This window comes from Chenopodium quinoa, unplaced genomic scaffold, assembly GCF_001683475.1.
Source record: "Chenopodium quinoa cultivar QQ74 unplaced genomic scaffold, ASM168347v1, whole genome shotgun sequence".
NCBI lineage: Eukaryota > Viridiplantae > Streptophyta > Magnoliopsida > Caryophyllales > Amaranthaceae > Chenopodium > Chenopodium quinoa.
Genome location: NW_018743175.1, coordinates 5,276,583 through 5,298,090, shown reverse-complemented (window position 1 = coordinate 5,298,090; position 21,508 = coordinate 5,276,583). Strand labels below are relative to the sequence as shown.

Genomic DNA, 21,508 nt, shown 5'->3' with positions numbered 1-21,508 from the left:
ATTGCGAGTCCAACTGATACTCCGACAGAGTGTAAAATTAATCATAGGATTTCAACTATCAACTTAGCATCGGGATTGGTCTTGTATACAATTATCAGCAAAGCAACATTTATTATTTGATAATACTTTATGTTCAATAGTTATAATTTGCATTACATACATTAGAGCTTACTTAAGCCAAAAAAAATGATTCTTGTTATATCTCGTACTACTGTAATACTCACGGCTCCTTGGCTTTTATGTCTCGTGAAACTCAAGGGTAGGGATGGCAATGGGTAAGGTCTGGGTAGGGTCTAATAATACTCGTACTCGTACCTGGAATTTTCAATCCATACCTGTACCCTATCCGAACCCTTAGGGTCTAAAATTTTAAGACCCTTACCCGGACCCTATGGGTCTAGCACGGTCTAGGTAGGGTTCAGGGTCCAATATAGGCCATTCACTAACCTTTTTTTCCAAATTTTAATCGACTAATTTATATTGTACAATTGCATGTATTGTGCAAAAAACAAATAAACTAATACATAAGAACATGACCGATTAATTAGACATATTGTAAAACAATTTAAATTAAATAAAAAAAATATATTAGAATGATAGATAAACAAATTATTATTATTATCCATAAGCACATTACAATCATAGTTTTGTAAAAGTAAGTGCACGACTAGAAAGTTAATAGCCTACTATTTATAATCGTCTTTCGTATCATACTCGATTTCATCATTAACATCCTACAAAATCAACATCCTTAAGATTTTTTTCTATTTGATTTTGAAACTTTGTCTAAGTTAATATATTATGCGGGTCTGGGTAGGGTATGGGTCTCAAGGGTCCGTGGGTAGGGTTTGGGTCTAAAAAAATCATACTCGAACCCTTACCCTACCTGATGCCGCCTAGACACATACCCTACCCGTACCCATAGGGTCTACAAAAAAAGACCTATACCCGTATTTTAGGGTAGTGTCCGTCAGGGTCTGGGTAGAGTTCCAGACCCATTGTCATCCCTACTCGAGGGGCATTTCCTTGGTTTTACTCATCTTCATAACTCATAACTAGTCATAGAGGAAAGATATATACATAGCATCATAGCATGAAGGTTCTTCTACGTACCTTAATTAGAGTATGACCTTTAGCTAAACTAAAATTGGATCTTATTAGATTTGTATTAGTGAAACGCTAAACATCGCCCGCAATTTACCATATAAAGCCCACAAATATGTTATGATTTGACCATTATGCCCTTTTGCTAAAATTGAAATAATCTCGGTGTAAAAAATGTGGAGCCGTACTGGCTCGCCGGGGGAGACCGGATGGCAGGCCGGAGATGCGGGGGACGCCGGAGGTACGTCGTCGTCGACGGAAAACGAGGTAAGTCACCGTTAAAATTCACGGTTTACCGTCGTAGTGGCTCCGGCGCCTAGGGTGGACGCCCAAACCGTAGCCTGGACGTCCAAGCCGGACGCCAGAACCACCAGAGTGGCGTCCAGGCTAGACGCCCAGACCACCAGAGTGGCGTCCAGCCCAGACGCCCAGACCACCAGACTGGCGTCCTGGGCAGACGCCACTCCACTGGGTGAGGCGGCCCTGCCAGGCGCCAGTCCAGTGGTTGTGGCAGCCCTGGCAGACGCCACCTTTAATAATTAATTTTTATTTTTTCCTTTTTGATTTTGTTGTTGTTTTTTATTTAATTTTTTTGTGAAAAAAAAAATCGAAAATGATTTTTTAAAAAAATTCGAAATGGGTTTTTTGTAAATTAAATTTGAAAATTCGAAATAGGTTTTTTTAAAATTAAATTTGAAAATTCGAAATGGTATATTTTTAAATTTAGTTTGAAAATTCGAATTGGGTTTTTATAAAAATTAAGTTTGATTATATATAATTATGTTTTTTTTTTGTGTTAATTATGTGGAAATATAGAAATTAAATGTATTATCCGTTAAATGTATTTATTGTAATATATAATTGATGCAGGAATATGGTGGAGACGGAAATGATTACAGTGAGATATTTGGACATGATGGTCCATTCGAAGAAGCTCAACAGGCGATTGATTGGGCAAAACAGGTTGCAATTGCAGCTGGATTTTGCTTGGTAGTAGCAACTCATAAATCTCAACGGGATGGTAGAATGGATCGCATTTTGAGATGTGACCGTTATCGCAAAAGAGAAGAAAGAGATTTTCGTACAGCCACTCGGTTTGACACAAAGCGGAAAGGTTGTGGGTGTGAGTTCAGAGTAAAGGTTCGACAACTACGGAGTCGTGACGGTTGGGAAGTGATAGGTTACTCTAAATGGGGGTATCACAACCATGAGATGATAGTATATGAAGAGGGTCATCGACAACTGAGCGGCTTAAGTCCTGCTGCAAAACTAGTTGTGAAAGAAATGAGTGATGCTCAAGTGAAGCCTGCTAAAATATTAGCATCTGTGTTAGAGAAATTTCCAGAAGACCATCCAAACCGAAGACACATCTACAACGTCAGACAGCAACTCAGGTTTGAACGGTCAGAGGGAAGGAACCCTATACAGCAGCTGCTACACCAGGCACAATCACGTGGTTACCTGTTCTGGTTTGATTCTGATGAAGATACAGCGGAGGTGACTCATCTTTTCCTTGTGCATCCAGATTGTGCTGATATGATCAAGTCTTGGCCATTTGTGATTTTGATCGACTCAACGTACAAGAAAAACAAGTACAAGTTCCCTCTGGTTGAGATGGTTGGGATGTCTCCAACGAACCAGAACTTTCTGATTGGTCATGCAATCATCAGGGATGAGACGGCTCCAAGTTATTATTGGGTGTTGGAGAAGCTGAGAAACCACATCGGGCCTAATGTTCATCCAGCAGCCATCGTCAGCGACTGTGAGGGAGGTCTCTTTGCCCCCATAGCAGAGCTGTTTCCCGAATCGAACCACTTATTGTGCACATGGCACATCAACAACTGCGTGAAAGTGAAAGCCTACAACCTTTTCAAGAAGAATTTGGAAATGGCAGAGAGATTGGTGAATGGTAAGTGGCGGAAGATCCTACAGGCTACCACAGAGGAAGCGTATGAGCGAGCATTGGCTAACTTCAGGGATTCGTACCAGTGGTGTCCGGCACTGGTGGACTATGTGATGCATCAATGGGTCCCTCACAGGGAAAAGTTTGTCAAATATTGGACAAACCAGGTACTTCATTTTGGGAACACTACAACATGTAGAGTTGAGAGCGCTCATAGAGCTACCAAGGACTGGATTGATTCATCGACCGCTGCTTTGGATACACTGTTCGCTAGACTGAACAAGTCAATTGAAACTCAGAAGAACGACATCAGGAACTCTCTAGAGGACTCCAGACGACGACATGGTACGATGTATAGCCATTTTATATTTAAGATTCTCCAAGGTCGTGTGTCGCACTACTGCTTGGGGTTGATTCTCACTGAGCTGAACAGGGTGAGGGACTTGGCTGACGAAGTGTATACTCGGTGTGGGTGTACTATTTCAGTAACTCATGGATTACCTTGCGCATGCACCATTCACCGCGTTATTACAGAAGAAAGGGCGTCGTTACATGTTGATCAGGTCCATTCATTCTGGAGGACGCTTGTTATTGGTGAGCATGCAGACAATCAAACGGCCGACCGTGAACAGGAGGAGTTGGAGCAGTTCCGTTCGATGTACGACCGAGTGTCCTCCAGCCATCCTTCTATTATTCGTGACGCTACTCATGTACTTCATGACATGTTCCACCCGTCTAACTTAGATTATGAGGAACCCGAAGGAGTTGACCGTCCTCGAGGTCGACAACGGCGGAACAGGAGTGCGTTTGAGTATATCCGTGGTCTTGGTCGTGGTCGTTCTCGTGGTCGGACATCGTCATCTAGTCGTAGTCAATCTTCATCGTCTGTGAATATGCCCCTGAGAACTGGTACGTTTTGGTTGTTTTTATTGCACATAGTTTTAAAGTGTTACTCCTGCCTTCTTAACTGTCTATAATTAATTATATGGTGAATAGGAAGAAACGATGTTGATCAGTTTCCGTACAAGGAAAGGATACCTGCGATCATCATGTCGTACTTGGAAGGGTGGAATGATGTAATCGGAGATGGTAACTGCGGATTCCGGGTCGTGGCTGATATTTTTCAAATGGGCGAAGACAACTACGGTTTGGTGCGTGAGTTGATGTACAGCGAAATTGCCTCTAACCGAAATGTTTATCGTCATGTGTACCAGGATGACTTGGATGACGCTCTCCGGCGTATCCGGTGGGGAGGTGGACCTTGCGGCGAAAATCATTATTTTGACGCGCCCCTAGATCTGTTTGCCGTTGCAAACATTTACAAATGCGCAGTCATGCATTTCGGCCTGGGAGTGCATAGTCAAGCTTATTATCCTTGTACCACGGTTCTCCCTTGGCGGTCGCGTGAGACTGTCACCACACCGGTCAGAGAGCTAGCTATTGCGTTTCTTGGGTCGTCATACAGACATTTCATCCGACTAGACATGTCAACCGATTTTCCGGTGTCACCGATTATACCTCGGTGGTACAACATTCGCACAGCGAGCGTAGAGGGTTGGGATGCGCTATATAATGACCGGATCCACGAATGGAACAACCTAGCTGCATTTTAGTTTTTCTTGTTTACATTCTTTATTTGTAATCTTATTTGTACGTTGCTCTTTTAATGAGAACATTAATATTTTATATTGTATTGCTTACTGCATTCTATATGTTGCATGGGTAAGTTGCGCGGATCCACGAACGGTTATATCAAAATTTAAAAACAGCACTGATAATATGTTTAAGTTGGAAGCTAAAAGAACAATCTAAAATGTTACAATTTTACAACATAATGTCCAACATAATGCTCTATAAATAAAATACAATAACCATCAGTAATCCCTCCTCGACGACGACTCCCACTGCGCAAGGGTCTGTTCCAGACTATCAACAACAGCTCTCCCTGTTGCACTCATGCTGTCCTTCTCAAGAGAGAGTTTCTGAACGTCTTGCATTATCTTTCCCATCCACTGCATACAACAAAAAACAGAAGATGAAATACAATAACAACAAATAAAACTTAATTAAAAGACAACGATAAATATAATAAAAGACATACCGCTTCCGTGGCAGTAGGCGGTGGCACATAATCATCATCGCTGTGGTCGAGATCAGCGATCAACCTCGGGTGCGAATACCGGTTGAACCATTCCATGTAGTAATGGTCACACATGGGAGTAACCCCAGAGGGCGGCCGCTGCAACTCCGCTGTCCATAAGCGGGCCACCATCGGAAACTGGTCCCACGTCCCGGTCATGATATCCGGCCATTCCACGACGTACTCCCTCGACGATGCAGGTCGGACCGCCTTCATCGGACACGCCGGGGGAGGAGGGACAACTTGGACAAATCCAAGCTGGCGAAGACAACGCTGGGGCATGTACGCCTCGACGATGTCACGATACTGAATGAGTCCCGTGTACAGGGTCCTGGGTACCCTAACACTAGGGTTTGGGCCGAAAGGCATCCAGTTCACCTGTACAATTACAACATATAAAATTTAATAACATGAATATAATATGTGCAAATAATAAAATGTAGACTCTATAAATAAACGTTACCTCTAAGGGGGACAGCCTGTCCAGTAATAACCGTATCGATCGGAGGCGGTCAACGGACTTCTTCTCCGAGCGCGGACTCCACGCACAAGCACGCGGCATCCCCTCATCAATAGGAACTGGGTCACGATGTGGTCGCAATGCAGGAAAGTACTCGTATATCCAAGTCTGCAATAGAGTCAGACACCCAGTGATACCTGCCGCGTCAGCCCGACTCGCAAATCCTAGTTGGCGATACAAATACGCCAACGTAGCCGATCCCCAGGAAAACTGGCCTACACTGTCGGGGTCACACGCCTCTACGATGTCGCGTGGCCTGAGCTTGTTTCCGCCGCTCTTATCCGGAAACAAGGTACATCCGAGGAGTAGAAAAACATAAGCACTCAGCTGTGCGTCGGGCGTCCTACGTGCACTCGGGTACAAACACCGCTGCAACACGGATGCGATCTTCACACCTCCGTGTTCCCAAACACCTAGCGCCTCGGTGTACAGTGCAGCCCTGTCCACCGCCAACAACTCCGCCAGCGAATCTGCCTGATCCGCATCAGCCACAGCACAAAGTCGTTTACCCTCAACACGAATCCCCAGAATGGCCTCGACGTCATGTAACATGATCGTCATCTCACCGAACGGAAGGTGAAAAGAGTTTGTATCCGGCTGCCATCGCTCAATGAAAGCCGTGATCAGCGTACTGTCAATCTTATCGTGCATGGTGGCAGGAACGTGCTTCACCCCAGTGCCCTCCAGTCGCTCGAACATCTCGCTCTCCGCCGGCCAGGCCTCAGCCCATGTACGCAAAAAGCTACAAGTCTTTTCCCGGGTATGACATTTCAACAACCCCGTAACTGAAGGCCTCTCCTGGTCCTCCCAAATACGGGCAACTATGTGTCCTAGAAAGCTAGGAATCATACTCCCGTCAACAGGCCCACCGGGCACCTCACTCCTAACAACCCAAGAATCATTACCCGCCCTCGACCGTTTCCTGCTTGCCCCAGATACAGTGGACGCAGATGATGTGCCAGATCTACTAACAAACCTACCACCCCTACCCTTACGCACCTCCACCATATGCGCCTCGTACATGTCATCAACCCTCTGACTGAATGGACCGTAATCATCATACGGTCCACTGCCATCGTCCACATCCTCATCCTCATCTGCGCCCTCCTCCTGCTCCTCCTCCTGGTCACCCTCCTCAGCATCATCATCGTCATCGTCATCCTCATCCCGACGGTGGATCCGTTCTCTACGAACTGAGGCCGAAATACCACGGGATCTGACATGTCTATGCCCCGACCTCTCCACTGAATAACTTCTACTAAGAAGCTCTATATTCTTCCCCCCACCATGACGACCCTACACAAAATTTTAAAATATATAAACATACAAAAATTTATACGATAAATAATCATCATCGCAAATCAAATAAACTAAAAACATACAAATAATTGTAAACAAAATATAAACGTAGAAAAAATACAACGAAATTGAAAAAATTTATAAAAATAAACAACAAAATATAAAAACAATTCAAAATTATATTACAAAAAAAAAAAAAAAACAATTTATTAAAAAAATAAAAAAAAAAAATAAAAAAAAAAAAAAAATTGGGGGGGGGCGCCTTGGCTGGACGCCCAGCCGGCGGTGGTGGCGCCAGATGCAGACGCCGCCACCAGTTGGCTGGCGCCTGGGCTGGACGCCACAGCCACGGCTGCGGCGCCTAGAATAAACGCCACAACCGTGGCGGTGGCGTCCAGCCCAGGCGCCAGCCAACTGGTGGCGGCGTCTGCATCTGGCGCCACCACCGCTGGCTGGGCGTCCAGCCAGGGCGCCCTACCGCGTTCACGGCGGTTTTTCCCTTTTTTTTTTTTATTTTTTAAACAAAATATACCTTTCCTCCTTGGGACATCCTTCCCTCCGCCGCCGCCGCCACTTCCTTGCCTTGCCGCCTCGACATTGCCGTTATTTTGAAATTTTTTTTTTTAGAGAGGTTGAAAGAAGATGAGCAATGAGAGTGTGAGTGATGAGAGTGTGAGTGATGAGAGTGTGAGTGTTTTTTTTAAGGTCAAGGGCTTGGGAAACCAAGTGAATTTTGTGAGCTTTATGTAGTAATTTGTGGGCGATGTTTAACATACGCAATTTTTTTCATTAAGAAATTATGAATATTAAGTGATAAAAATTTGCACTTAAAACAATAAAGTATGTCCATTTTTTTTAATCTGACTTGAAATAAGTAAATACTAATTACGTATTTTTTTTAAGTGAAACGTTTTGTCTTTTTACACTATTCACCTAATCGATTGGACTAATGTTAGTGATTTATAGGGTACATGTTAGAATCGCCTAAATGAATAGTTTATTAATATTCAATTGTTATAATTTTACTTATTACTCCGTGATAAATAAGATATTAATGGTCAAAGTTCTGTATTAGCATGCGTGGTCAGGAGTAACATTTCACTTACAAAGATACCGATGGATTAATAAAGTGGACTAGACCTCTCGTTTCAAAAAAGCGGATGATTAAGAAAGTGTAACACTTAAACAATACCTAGTTTTATGAAATTTTGTTAAATTCGTTATTTAATAAATTCCGAATGGTTAAAAAAAAAGAGTAATAATAACAGTATTGTCTTTAAATATCTTTCTCCTTCATATAATAAAAAAATTTATTTAAAGAAAAATCTACTTTCCACTAATCTTCTCTTTTTTTTCATAGTTTTTGTTAGTGGTGATCAGGATTATGTAACATTATTGCATCACAATTAAGTTTTAAATCTAAAGTGATACGACATTTATAATAAAAAAAATGACCAGACTTATATAACAGTATTTACAACACAATTAAGTTTTAAATCAAACGTGATACGACATTTATAATAAAAATACAAAACTAGTAAATGCCATATCAAATTGGATTTCATCCTAGAATACTCAATAACAAACATTATATAAGAACTAAAATTTTCTACATTCTCCATCTCACATCATTATTTCATAAATGTATTTTACATCCATCTATTTATACTCCTCCCAACCAAATTTAATTATATTCTCACAAAATGATTGCATTCTCACAATTTGAGCTATTTTTACTTAAAATTATCAAAGTTTTTTATTTTTTTTTTATTTTTTGACAAAAAAAATTATCAAAGTCGAATGTGCAACCATGTATGTACATTTCCTTCTAATATTCCATTTTCCAGAATACTAGTACCTTCCTTTTAATTCTCTCTCCTCACTATCACATGTCAATCAATTCACCTCATTGAAGAAGATGATCCAATGAAAGTGACAACAAAGTGAGCCCACCTAAAAATCAAAATCCCATCAAACCCAAAATTCCAAAAATACCCAAAAAAAAAAAAATACCAAATTTATTTCCTTGATATATAAACCCATAAAAAGAAACAAAAAAATGAGACCTCGCAATTTAAAAGACTCCCCTACATCATCTTCATACTACAAGTATTCCCCCATTAATAACAACCCACCACCACCATCAAAGGCTGACAAGCAATCTTGGTTTGGACGTCGAAAACAGCGCCTTTTTTGTTATGCAAAATTATTTCTGATCATATCAATGGCAGGACAATCTCGAAAGTGGGCAATTCTAGTAGCTACAATATGGTTGCAGGCATTCACTGGTACAAACTTCGATTTCTCTGCATATTCTTCAGAAATGAAGATTATGCTCGGAATCTCACAAGTACAACTTAATTACTTAGCCGTTGCGTCGGATTTAGGAAAAGCGTTTGGTTGGTCATCTGGGTTAGCTTTGATGTATTTGCCTTTATGGGTTGTTATGTTCATTGCTGCTTTCATGGGTTTTCTTGGTTATGGTCTTCAATGGCTTGTTCTTCGTGGCATATTTTCTCCCCCTTATTTTGTGGTACGTTTTTCTTTTATTTTTCTCTCTCCTCTTTCTCTTTCTTACGGAGTGTGTTTTTTTTTTATTTTTTTTTTTTATTTTTTTTTTTTTATGCAAAAGTGGGATTTCTTTATTGTTAGTACTTCTGTCAATGTCATTGATGTTATGCCTTGTTGAAAAGTTTTGCGCGCGCACGGAATTAATTTTATTAGTGTAGCTAATACTTTTTTATGCTCTTGAATAATTTAAATGATACGGAGAATTAATTAATTAAATGGCATTTTCAAGTGGTTAAATAATCAATCGACATGGTTTTTGTTGGTTTTTATTTATTTTATTTATTTTTTTTTGGGAATGGGTAAGAGACGAAAATACTCCCTGAGCCCCTGATCTACTGATCTGTCATTGCCGGAAACACTTGAAGTAATTGTTAATTATTCAATCAATAATTAATAATGGTTAAGTAATTTATTCAATATTCAATAACTGTTTTTGGAAACAAGGAAACTGATAAATTTTAGTAAGGCTACCCATTTACTGCAAATGGCCAATGGTCAATAATTGCTAGTAGTATTGTTGAAATTGAGATTATTGCTTGGTATAGGATTACAAAGTTCAGAGTAATGGTTAAGTATTTAATCAATAACTAGTTTATGCACATGCTAATGCACGGGGACATAAGGTATATCATAACAAGGATATACAAATTAAAAATGAATTGAAGCATGTCAGTAGTTTATAGTTAATTGGGTTTGGAATTAAAAATAATGTGGAGGTTAAGACCATCTAATAATTTTTGGTGGAAACTTAATTTTTTTTTTTTATAATTTCATTACTCTTTTCCAATTAATCTAAAGCAAATTAGCTGAAGTTTGGTGAAGGCTTTGCTTTGTTTATTACCCAAAAGGCCAAAACAATAGAAAATGGGTGTAAAGAAAAAGAAAAAGTTGCCCCTTGCTGGTTCTATACTTCTAACTAAGAGATTGGTACCTTCAATTACACTTCTGGGTTTCAAAAAGAATACATACATACATCTAAGTTAAATTTTGTCGTGTTTGGTGGAAAGCGGATTGATGAGTGATTAACGGATTAGTCAATTTCATAACATTTTGTAGTTTTGTACATACATGATGAATTGATGATGTAAAAACACATCAGAATAAGACATAATAGAGTTTCACAAGCCTTAAAAGTCTTAAAGTCCTTTCTAGTTTCTACCTCTTTCACATAGAATTCCTTTTTACTAGTCAAATGTGTAACAAATATGTACACAAAAATGAATAATTATTGACATTCACAAGCCTTTTTTTTTTCCCCCCTCTATAAGAACAGATTACAGATGGTTGGCTGCCTGTGTGGGATACTTGTACCACATAATTTATTACAATAGTACATAACCACCAATTTAACCCCACCTTTTGTAAAAGGGTCCATTCTTTATTTATCACTAGGAATTTCTGGATGCTAAGAGATACTTCATCATTTACCCAATCAGTTGATGGTGCTAAAATTAAAGTCTCTTTAGCACCTTTTTTTTTGTAGCCTCAAAGTTTAACTTTACAATTGCACTTTTCTCAAAGACCGATAAGATTGACATGGCCCAGAATCGACGTACACTAAATAAGACAACTCAATTTTGATGACTGAAATCAAATATCAATGATAAAAAAAAAAAGGTAATAATGGCCCAACATAATCAAATGATTCATCACTTGGATATGACCCAAACCGTATTGACCTAAATCAAACCCGGTTCCAAACAACTCATTAGACATTTGCCACCTTTACCTTTTTCTCTACCCCATTTTAGTTGATTCTTCAGAGCTCTACTAATTTTAGAAAGGAGTATCCCCCCATCTTTTCACTTTTCTAAAATAGTGGTAGTTTTTTTTTTTTTTTTTTTTTTTTTTTTTTTTTTTTTTTTTTTTATATGGTCATAGTTTTTCTGGTGGTATCCAATAGCCTGCAATAGGAAAAACTTTAATAACTGAATAAATAGATGAAAAATAACTGAAAATATCTAGTGATAAAGAGAATTGAGTGGGGGCAAGATAGTGACTCCCTCATCATCTTCTAACCACAAGAAGTAAGGATTGGATTCTACATGCTTCTGTGAAGAATTTTCTCCCCTTCTCTTCTGCTCCATAATGGTCCAAATTGGCCTAGGAAAATTTTACCTTCTCTAAACAAATCATAATATATTTTGAAAATCAAACTGCATCTATTTTATACAAGAAGCTCTGATGATCAATCTAATATTGAATAGACAAAAGACAGTTGTTCTATGATTGTAAATTGCCACCGAACCTGTTAGCTGCAATAAGCTCCATATATAGCATAATGTGAAATGTGAATACATTATAACAAGAATGTGCTAGAACTTTAGGCTATTTTACCTTCAAGTGCTAGAGATTGTGTTAGGTTCAGTCAGACAAATAAGAATCTTTACAACCCTGTGACCATAATTTGCCTTATAAAGCTTTTCTAGCAATTAATAGCATGAATTTTCCCTTTTCTTTTCCTGTCATAAAAGTAAAGACTCAAAACTGCTCTCAACTGGCTATGGGACATGAAAGTTTGTACATCATGTTTATAAGATAATGTTGATTTTATTTGACAGGTATTTTTCCTATGCTTATTAGCTGGGTGTAGCATCTGCTGGTTTAACACAGTGTGTTTTGTTCTCTGCATTAAAAACTTCCCAGCAAACCGATCTCTTGCACTCTCCCTGACAGTCGGCTTCAATGGTGTAAGTGCTGCACTATACACCCTAGCAGCTAATTCAATTGATCCATCGTCCCATTCCCTCTACCTCTTACTAAATGCCCTCATTCCCTTCTTAACCTCCCTTGCTGCCTTAATCCCAATCCTAAGGCAACCTGAACTCGATCCTCTCCCTTCTGAAGCTATTCAAAGGGATTCCCTTATATTCTTTTTCCTTAACTTCTTAGCAGTCTTGACTGGCCTTTACCTCCTCTTCCTTTCCTCATCTACAAATGATATGTCATCTGCACGTATTCTCTTTGGTGGGGCGATTTTCCTGCTTATCCTTCCCCTATGCATTCCCGGTGTTGTATATGCTCGAGAGTGGTTCAAAGAGATTCATTCACATTTCCAAATTGATGGCTCGGGTTTCATTCTTGTTGAAGATGATGATTTGGAGGTCCATAGGGAAATGTCCATACGAGGGGGTGACTATGCTAGTGATACCATGTCTTTGCTCGGGAACTGGAAAGAAAAAGGAGATGAATCTACTTATAGCTTCACTGAGCCTACTGCAGCCAAGAGTGAAGTTTGCTGTGGGCCAGTGATCAGGAAGGATCGATTGCTGATTCTAGGGGAAGAGCATCCTGCTTCTGTACTTGTTCGCAGGGTGGATTTCTGGCTCTACTATATTGCTTATTTTTGTGGAGGTACAATTGGGTTGGTTTACAGTAATAATCTAGGACAGATTGCTCAGTCACTTGGGCAGAGTTCCAGCATCACAACTCTTATAACTCTCTATTCATCTTTTTCCTTCTTCGGTCGCTTACTATCAGCCACTCCTGATTATATTCGTGCGTGAGTAACTGATCCTTCTAAATGACATATCTTATATATCAAGCTGCATTTAAGTATCAATTAATTGGTCCTGACTTAAAGCATATAGTTGATTATTTAAAAAAATTGTGGAAGTAATTAGTTCCCATCTATCTATCCTGTACTACTGTGATTTAGTGGGATGCATAACTTATTGCAGTTTTCTTATTTTTGAACAGGAAGTTCTACTTCGCAAGAACTGGTTGGCTAGCAATCGCACTTACACCAACTCCCATTGCCTTCTTCTTGCTTACAGGATCTGGAAGTGCCCTGGCACTCCAAGCAGGAACGTCGCTAATTGGACTTAGCTCTGGCTTCATATTTGCTGCAGCAGTTTCCATAACATCTGAGCTATTTGGCCCTTCTAGTGTAGGGGTCAACCACAATATCCTGATCACCAACATCCCCATCGGTTCCCTGGTTTATGGTTTACTAGCTGCTGTAGTGTATGATTCTAACGCTGTAAACTCGTCACAGGGGATCTCAATGGTTACTGATACCTTGATTTGTATGGGGAGACACTGCTATTTTTGGACCTTCTTTTGGTGGGGATGCCTCTCTGTTTTTGGACTCTTTTCGTGTGTGCTCTTGTTCTTGAGAACTAGGCATGCTTATGAGCGGTTTGAACGTGATAGAATTTCTTCCCAACTGGATTAAGAGGAGGTTGAGGGTTTGTCTGCACTCCCTTTTGTACAGAAAAAATATAAATAACATTCTATTTTCCCCCAACTCCATATGATGGAAATGATACATATAGAGATTCTAATCTGTACTTATTAGCGTTAAAATTCATGATCCTGCTATATGACAAATCTGCAAGACTGCAAGTCTGCTGGAAGGAAATGTAAACACATTGAGTAATGCTGAAAGGGCTAACATGTGGAGAGCCATCACTTTAATCTCTGAAGTAATCATTGTACAGCATGGTTGACTGTTCTTGATCTCTTCTGAACAAGTTTGGCTCTAAAAATTTTGTTTGTTTGATTTGTAAGTCTACTTACTTACTCAATAACATGAAACTTTTATGTTTATATCTTGAATATTCATATCTGTGTTTACGGCTTTTGATCAACTGTACTAGTATTGTGTCTGCTTCGATATGTTAAGAACAAGAGTTAGAACCTGCAAATTTGGACTTTGCAGTCGTATATACTCTAAAGATCTGACGGAAAATTTGTGCAGAAATGTAAAAAAAAAAAAATCTCTGTTTTTCAATGTTAACCTGTATCAAATATTGGTACAACAGATCTGAAATGCCATTAACAATGCCTGATCTGCATTACAGTAATTCTGCTCTGTAATTTCTAAAATAAGTAACTCTGGTAAAACAAGTACTTGAATGAATTATGTATACTCTACTTGGGAGAAAACTTATGCCAAAAATGAAATAAGAAAATAATTACTCTTAAACTTTCAAGGATATATGCAAAATGTTTCATTTTTAACACAAAGAAAAAGCCTTTCATATGCTAAGGCCATTTTGTGTGCAGTGAACATCGTATGTGCATAGTCCTTGCAAGCCTTTCCTCTTTGAGCTAGCCTTTTCGGACCTTCTGCAGCCACTTCCTCCAATGTCTCCACCAACGATTCCACATTTGGAGCAAACAAGAACCCAAACTCCTCTTCCACCACAATGGTCCCCTTGATACTCGGAAATCTTGAAGCCATCACAGGGGTTCCACTCATCATCGCCTCCATAAGTGTGAGATCGAGGCCTTGGGGTCTCAAGGTTGGGTTCAAAAAAATATCAATCGAGTTATAAAAAGCTCCTAGCTCAGATGGCTTCATGGACCCCAAGACTAGCACCTGGGGTCCCAATTCCCTATATCGATTCTCCCATGGACCTGACCCTGCTACGATCAGGTACACATTCGGATGGTTCTTCACAAACTTAGCTAATGCCCTATGAACCAATGGATGCCCTTTGTCCTTCACTAATCTCCCTGCCACACCTATGACTAAGGTAGCATTTTTAGGCAAAGCAATTTTGGACCGAAAATCTCGGCCTAGTTTAACTTCTTCCCTAAAGTCACCTTCATTAACACCATTGACAATAACATGTACCCTTTTAGATGGTATTTGGTACACATCTCTTAGCATCTCACCACAACTATCACTAATAGCAACATGATGTTTATAATTGTGGAAAAATCTTATTTCATTAAGTACTTTAGGGACAGTACCTTGAATACTTTGGTTAAAACCAGGGGACATAGGCTCACCAGGTTGCCTAGCCAAGTCTTGGTAGATGCTTGATTGTAAGCTTTCAAGGGCTATGCCATGCCAAGTAACCACTAGGTTGGTTAGTTGGCGCGCTAGCCAATGAGGGAGTGCCACGCTTTCTGTGTGGACCACGTCGAAGGCTTCCCTGTCATTCTCCTCAGTAAACTGCTCCCACGCCTTGTTATACCGCCACTTCCCTGGCTCGCCCTCATGGCAATGTATCATCGGGTAGGCCGGCGATGATGAGCTTGGGCTTGGCATCATCCCTTTATCATAAGGGGATGTAAAGACATGGATCTTATGTCCACGGTTGGCCAAGGCAGTATGAAGTGTAAATGCATGACGTTCCATCCCTCCTGGTGCAGCTCCCACGGGCCACTTCCTTGAAAAGACCGCGATCTTAAGTGGCCGAGGCCCATGCTCAGCCAAGGCAAGGTGGTTCCAAGCAAAGGTGGCAGCTCGCAAGTCCCCGGCCCACGAGTTGGTTATAGTAGTGGTGGAGAAAGGTGGGAAGCACAAGGAAGAAGGGTTGTTTTGGAGGAGAAAAAGGGCAGGAATAGTGAAAATAACAACAAAAAAAAGTGTAATACAAAGTTTGAAATTAGAATTTGATGAAGCATGAGATTTTTTAATCTTGTTATTCATATTTGATGCCATTGTTTGATAAAATAAATGGGATTTTTGGGCATATGGATGAATAAAAACTTAGGCTAAAATGAATTAAAGAAGTATGATGAATTAGGCGGTAAGCACGCACAAAGGCATGTGTGCCTCTTTGTTAGGGAGAGTGTTGGACTTTCAACGTGAGGTAGTGCCTTTCTCACGCTTTTGTTGTGGAGATTTGCCCAACTTTTCCATTTTAACAAGCAATGCTAAATTTGTTATTCATTTTCTTAAGTTTTGGTCAAAATGTTGCAGTATTTTTACTAATTAATATATATTCTAGATGCAAATTATAGGAAATTAATAGCTGCCTTCTTCTTGAAAAAGAATGGCGCCGTGTTTTTCAAGTGAACTGCTAGTCTTGAATTCTGTACTAGCTAGCATTATTTATTGAAAGTATCACATGTATTCGGTTTTATAGCTTGTGTGGTGTAACTTGTTAATAACAAGGTATTTTTATAGAAGGAAATTGTCTTTTTATATGGTCGCTTAGTTTGGATTTCTGGAGAATTATTAGTAATTTGGATCCTCGTAGTTGAAGACTTACCTAATAGGCTGATACGTATCATTTGGTTATCAATGAGAAGACTTTAATTCGGAATCTATGTGCATCTATCAATGCCAATTATAGAGTATGTTGGATTCTAAATTTCGATTTAACTAAAGCTTTGTTTTTTATACTTCTATTTATTGATGATCATGAGATAGATAGGCTCTTAGCATTGCTTATGGCTTTTGATAAGTGTTGATTCAAGTGCACCATAACGCTAGATGCCTTTCTTATATTTAAATGCATGAATTACATGTAAAGATATATAGCTTGAATTTGGGGTAGTAGTTACGGTCAACAACAATATATATATATATATAATGTGAACGAACCCTCTATTGTTATTTCTTATTACTTTAATGTGATGTAATACAATAAACTCTTTGGTCGTCCAACTTTACCAAAGCAATTTGTTCATCATTTATACACAAGTGTCTACTTCGAGCTATAATTTTCCATTTTGCTGACTATTGTTTTCCATTTTAACAACTTGAGCCCAATGAATAGAGGTAATTGTTATGTATGTGTTATGTCATTACTTGTATGTTTGTTATGGCCTAGCTTTTAAAGATATTTTTTCTATTCTAGTGACGTAGGTGTACCTTAATTGGGATACATATTCAATATCTTATGTCAACTAGAAAATTTTGTTAGTTGAATCGATTTTGTTTATACAAGTACTCGAGAATAAAGAACTCGTATGTGTACAAAGAAAAGTAAGGTTTTTAAGAAAAATCAGTATCAGAATCTATTATCGATATCAATCAAACTACCTACATACGCTATAGGTTTAGCTGTTATGTTCCTAGGTATGGAAACGAGCTTAGGCTAAAGTCCTACTTTATCATCTAAGTTACTCAACTAACACCTCTAATTGTGCTTAGTTTCGTGGGAGGAGAGGGACTCGGTAAAGGACAAGATGGATCCTTAACCAACTACCCTTAATTAGCTTGATTGACCGATTGTTTTATTAGTTAAAGCAACTGGTGTTTATTTGGTTCATATAGACTAATATATACAATTAAAATGAAAGGTGCTCATTGAAAAAAGTTTCTATTAAAAGTTGTTTTGCTTACTTTGCTAAGTAGGACCATATATAATTATATATCCTATACAACTTATACTAACAACTATTTAAGCATGATCTGACATATTATTATCACATCTAACTATCTATATATGATGGCATCATAATATATCATAACTTGGGTACACCCCCTTTTCACTAATAATAATATACTTCTTATAATTTTATTTTACCAACTAGAAAATTATGTTTTCCTAACTGGTGCAACAGGTGAGGGTTTACAATAACCCCTGCCTTTGGCAGAATTTCCATTAACTCGACTTGTTTTTGTATTTGGTGGTGGCCATAATCCACAAGCAATTGCCATATCCTTGTGGTTTTGCAACCCTTCAAGTGTTTGTACAACCATGGGCATCTTCGGCCTGTCCTTCGGGTTTAGACTCACACATTGTAGAGCCAATTGAGCCATATATTTTGCTCCTTTCACCGAGTATTGCCCTCCTAGCCTTGGGTCTATTATGTACCTTAGCTTCCTGCTGCTAGACAAGTATGGCATTGTCCAATCAACTAGGTGTTGCTCTCCCTTTGGCCTCGATTTTTCCATTGATCGCCTTCCTGTAAGTAATTCTAGTAATACCACCCCAAAACTGTAGACGTCGCTCTTGGTTGTTAAGTGTCCTATATATAACACACATAAAAAGTCAAGAGCATATAAAAAAATCATAATATTCATAATTGTAAAATTTTAAAGCTAAAAAAAAGTTAGTATATGAAAAGTGAAACATTACCCGTTGAAACGTACTCTGGAGCAGCATAACCATAGGTGCCCATAACCCGAGTAGTAACATGGGTATCGGATCCTTCAGGGCCCATCTTAGCCAGCCCAAAATCAGACAATTTAGCAGTGAAATCCTAAACCCAAAAACAGAACAAATTTATGAGTATATATTTTTTTTCCTTAAGTAAATCATTATTTATAAATCTAGCCTATAAAAAAATTAGATATTGTGACAAAAGAAAGGGTTTAAAGGATGAGAAGAGATGTACAGAATCAAGCAAAATATTGGAGGTCTTAAAATCACGGTATATGACTGGTGTCTCTGCTCCATGCAAGAAAGCAAGGCCTTTTGCTGCTCCTATTGCTATCTTTAGTCTTGTACCCCATGGCATTGATAAGGAAAGCCCTGCCAATGTACAACAACCGCGACTCTAAGTGAAACTTTGCATAAAAGTCTATTGTAAGATCGGGTTGACTTTATAAACTTATAAAGCACGTGCTAGTATAGTCCTATACATTTGTGTACGACTGTCTTGTAGAAAAATAGCGTAACATTATCAATTTATAGGCTTACTCTTGAAGAGATGATTTTCGAGGCTGCCTTTTGGCATGAATTCATAGACAAGTAGACGTTTTTCATCTTCACAACAATATCCAATCAACTTTACCAGATTTTTGTGCCTTAGCTGCCCCAAGAATATCACCTCAGACTGTCCCACAATATAATTTAGTTAATCAATATAATTCTTTGATTATTAAACAAACTCAACCACTGATGATTATTAGGTAACTAGCCACAATTCATGCATAATGGAGTGTCGCCTTAAATTATTTTAAATTACACAACGTACCAAATGAATTGATATTGTATACTTGTTCATTTCATTCAAAGAAACCTTAATCATAAGAGTCAAAATTCATGATTAAGGTGTTTTGTTAAACAATTATCAGTAGCTCCTAGCTAGATGTTTGTAAAATGATGATAATACACGTATTATCCACTTTACTAAAATTATATGTCTGTTATATTAATTAATAATCTTTTCTCGTTCTTTATTTGGAATACTTATTTCAATTTACATATACAATAACAACATATAATTATAGTAATAAAATAAGATTACTGGTTAAATTACTTTTAAAATAACGCATGTCACTTGAAAGTTAAAACTTAATAACATACAATATAACATGACGATAGAACAATCTTATATGGAAATTTAAAAATGAACCCGTGATTTTAAAAAGTCAGCAAGATTGACCGATTGAACATTATGTCAAACAATACAAAATATATGATAAACAAATAAAAACTTACAAGCCATTCTCTATGACCTTGTAACCCTTCAATATCCAAATGTTTAACAGCAACAGCTTGAGCTTTCAACCCACTCTTAAAATTCTCATCAACATACCCTTTATGCACCTTTCCAAACCCACCTGCCCCAAGCAAATAACTCCTACAAAAATTCTGAGTTATAACCTTTAACTCACTCAACTGAAAATCTATCAAGTCCGGCCCAAACGACTGTGCCAAGTCCTCGTTTATCCGCTGCGACGAGCAGCTGCTCAGGTTGCTCAGGTGGCCTGAATACGCCAGCCTTCGAAACGAAGGCAACGGTGCAATGTTCTTCGACATAAGCTCCGACGTTCCGGACTTCCTACCGAAATTTATCCCTAGGATCACTGAGTCCTCTACTGAACAACACTTTGTTGTTATAGGTCTCCATGGTTTTTCTGATTTTGTTACACTTTTTACTTCCTTTGTCATTAGGAAAAATTTCCTTAAATGAAGAAAAAAAATTATATGGGAAAATATTATGAACAATGAAGTTTAATTTGGTTAGGTTTAAATGGATCATATATATATGAGCTTTATGTTATAGTTGGTTGAATGTTTTATTAAAAAATGAAAGATGATTTGATATACTTTCTACAACAACTCTAACAACTCTACTAATTTTTGCTAAGATTTTATTTTTATGTTGTAAGCAATTATATAGTTTAATGTCAAGATATATTTGATACTTTATCTTCATGCAAATGATGCCAAAAGTTGTTTTTGAAGGGATTATGGTTTTTTTATTAGGTAAGGTCCAAAGTAAAGTTACCTACTCTAATAGAGTGGTTTTGATCAACCACCAATGAAAGAGTTGAATAAGATTATCTTTTTAATTTTATGATGTAAATTAATTTTGTATAGTATTATAGATAATTTGTATTTGATTGAATTAGCGTGTGGTTATCTATATATTCTTGCTTCTTTGGTATATATGTAGTATAAACATCATAATATAGTGATGATTTATAACTCTATTAGTGAAGACTAATTAAATAATCAATATATAATGAATGATGTGATGATGATGTGTAAATTTAGGTCAATTTATTAAAAATACTTGAATTATTGATGTTAATTGTCATGTTTTTCAAACTTTGATGACTAGGGTTTTGTACTTGTCCGTATAGATTAATCAAAGGTCAATAATTGGATAATTAAAAATCATATCATTGCCTTGACAAAGAACGAAATGGTTTAAATTAGAGTAGGAAAAAAAAATGAACACTTAATTACACTTGCTTGTACTCCATATTTTTCTTCCCTGGCCTCTAACTCAATCGTACATTCTCTTCTCCCAACAAACCATCACCGACCGAGGGCAAGGTCATCGGACACATCGCCGGAATTAAAGTCGTTTTTTTTTTTTTTTTTTTGTGGAGGCCAAACGCCTAAATTTTTTCAAAACTCTAGGGGAGAAACGCCTAGAATTTTTGAAAGAATTTTCAAAAGTCCCTAGGAGATTCGAAAATTCTAGGCGTTTCCACCCGTAGAATTTTTCATTTTTTGCGTTTTTTGTTTTTATCATAACTTTTGATCCAGAACTCGAATTAAGACAAATAATATACCGTTGAAAAGCTCTAGCAGTTCATTTTCTAACCCAATTGAAATCAGATCAATATCCTTTCTAGATCTTAAGATATGGCTACAATACTAAGTTTGGTCCAAAATCAACACCCTTGCACTATTGCGATCATATCTTAAGATCTAGAAATGATATTAACTTGATTTGAATTGGGTTGGAAAGTAGACTTCCAGAGATTTCCAACTATATATTATTTGTCTTAATCCGACATTGGGATCAAAAGTTATGATAAAAACAAAAAATGCAAAAAAACTGGAGAATTCTACGGGATAAAATGCCTAGAATT

At 38.1% G+C, this 21,508-nt stretch overlaps 3 protein-coding genes across 3 annotated transcripts; 1 reads left to right on the top strand and 2 right to left on the bottom strand.

Moving 5' to 3' along the window:
* The first annotated feature begins 8,372 nt into the window (after window positions 1-8,372).
* LOC110732709 (protein NUCLEAR FUSION DEFECTIVE 4-like) lies at window positions 8,373-14,103 on the top strand. Its single transcript, XM_021912692.1, has 3 exons — window positions 8,373-9,499; window positions 12,099-13,039; window positions 13,237-14,103. The coding sequence occupies exons 1-3, from the start codon at window positions 9,026-9,028 to the stop codon at window positions 13,712-13,714; spliced, it is 1,893 nt and encodes a 630-aa protein (XP_021768384.1). The 5' UTR covers window positions 8,373-9,025; the 3' UTR covers window positions 13,715-14,103.
* A 144-nt stretch (window positions 14,104-14,247) lies between these two features.
* LOC110732710 lies at window positions 14,248-16,047 on the bottom strand. The gene has a single exon (XM_021912693.1). The coding sequence runs from the start codon at window positions 15,935-15,937 to the stop codon at window positions 14,471-14,473; it is 1,467 nt and encodes a 488-aa protein (XP_021768385.1). The 5' UTR covers window positions 15,938-16,047; the 3' UTR covers window positions 14,248-14,470.
* A 1,461-nt stretch (window positions 16,048-17,508) lies between these two features.
* LOC110732708 (probable serine/threonine-protein kinase PBL15) lies at window positions 17,509-20,139 on the bottom strand. Its single transcript, XM_021912691.1, has 5 exons — window positions 19,617-20,139; window positions 18,873-19,008; window positions 18,568-18,704; window positions 18,309-18,432; window positions 17,509-18,198 (listed from the first exon to the last, which is right to left on the bottom strand). Exons 1-5 carry the CDS (start codon window positions 20,067-20,069, stop codon window positions 17,765-17,767), a joined length of 1,284 nt encoding a protein of 427 aa, XP_021768383.1. The 5' UTR covers window positions 20,070-20,139; the 3' UTR covers window positions 17,509-17,764.
* Between the last annotated feature and the right edge of the window lie 1,369 nt (window positions 20,140-21,508).

Excerpts from the sequence above, each read along its gene's own strand:
- LOC110732710 (XM_021912693.1), bottom strand. The coding sequence starts at position 15,937 with ATGGCATCAAATATGAATAACAAGATTAAAAAATCTCATGCTTCATCA.
- LOC110732709 (XM_021912692.1), top strand. The coding sequence starts at position 9,026 with ATGAGACCTCGCAATTTAAAAGACTCCCCTACATCATCTTCATACTAC. Across the intron at positions 9,500-12,098 it reads TTTCTCCCCCTTATTTTGTG|GTATTTTTCCTATGCTTATT; the intron begins GTACGTTTTTCT and ends TTTATTTGACAG. Across the intron at positions 13,040-13,236 it reads ACTCCTGATTATATTCGTGC|GAAGTTCTACTTCGCAAGAA; the intron begins GTGAGTAACTGA and ends ATTTTTGAACAG.
- LOC110732708 (XM_021912691.1), bottom strand. The coding sequence starts at position 20,069 with ATGACAAAGGAAGTAAAAAGTGTAACAAAATCAGAAAAACCATGGAGA. Across the intron at positions 19,009-19,616 it reads AAGGTCATAGAGAATGGCTT|TCTGAGGTGATATTCTTGGG; the intron begins GTAAGTTTTTAT and ends ATTGTGGGACAG. Across the intron at positions 18,433-18,567 it reads CCAATATTTTGCTTGATTCT|GATTTCACTGCTAAATTGTC; the intron begins GTACATCTCTTC and ends TTTTGGGTTTAG.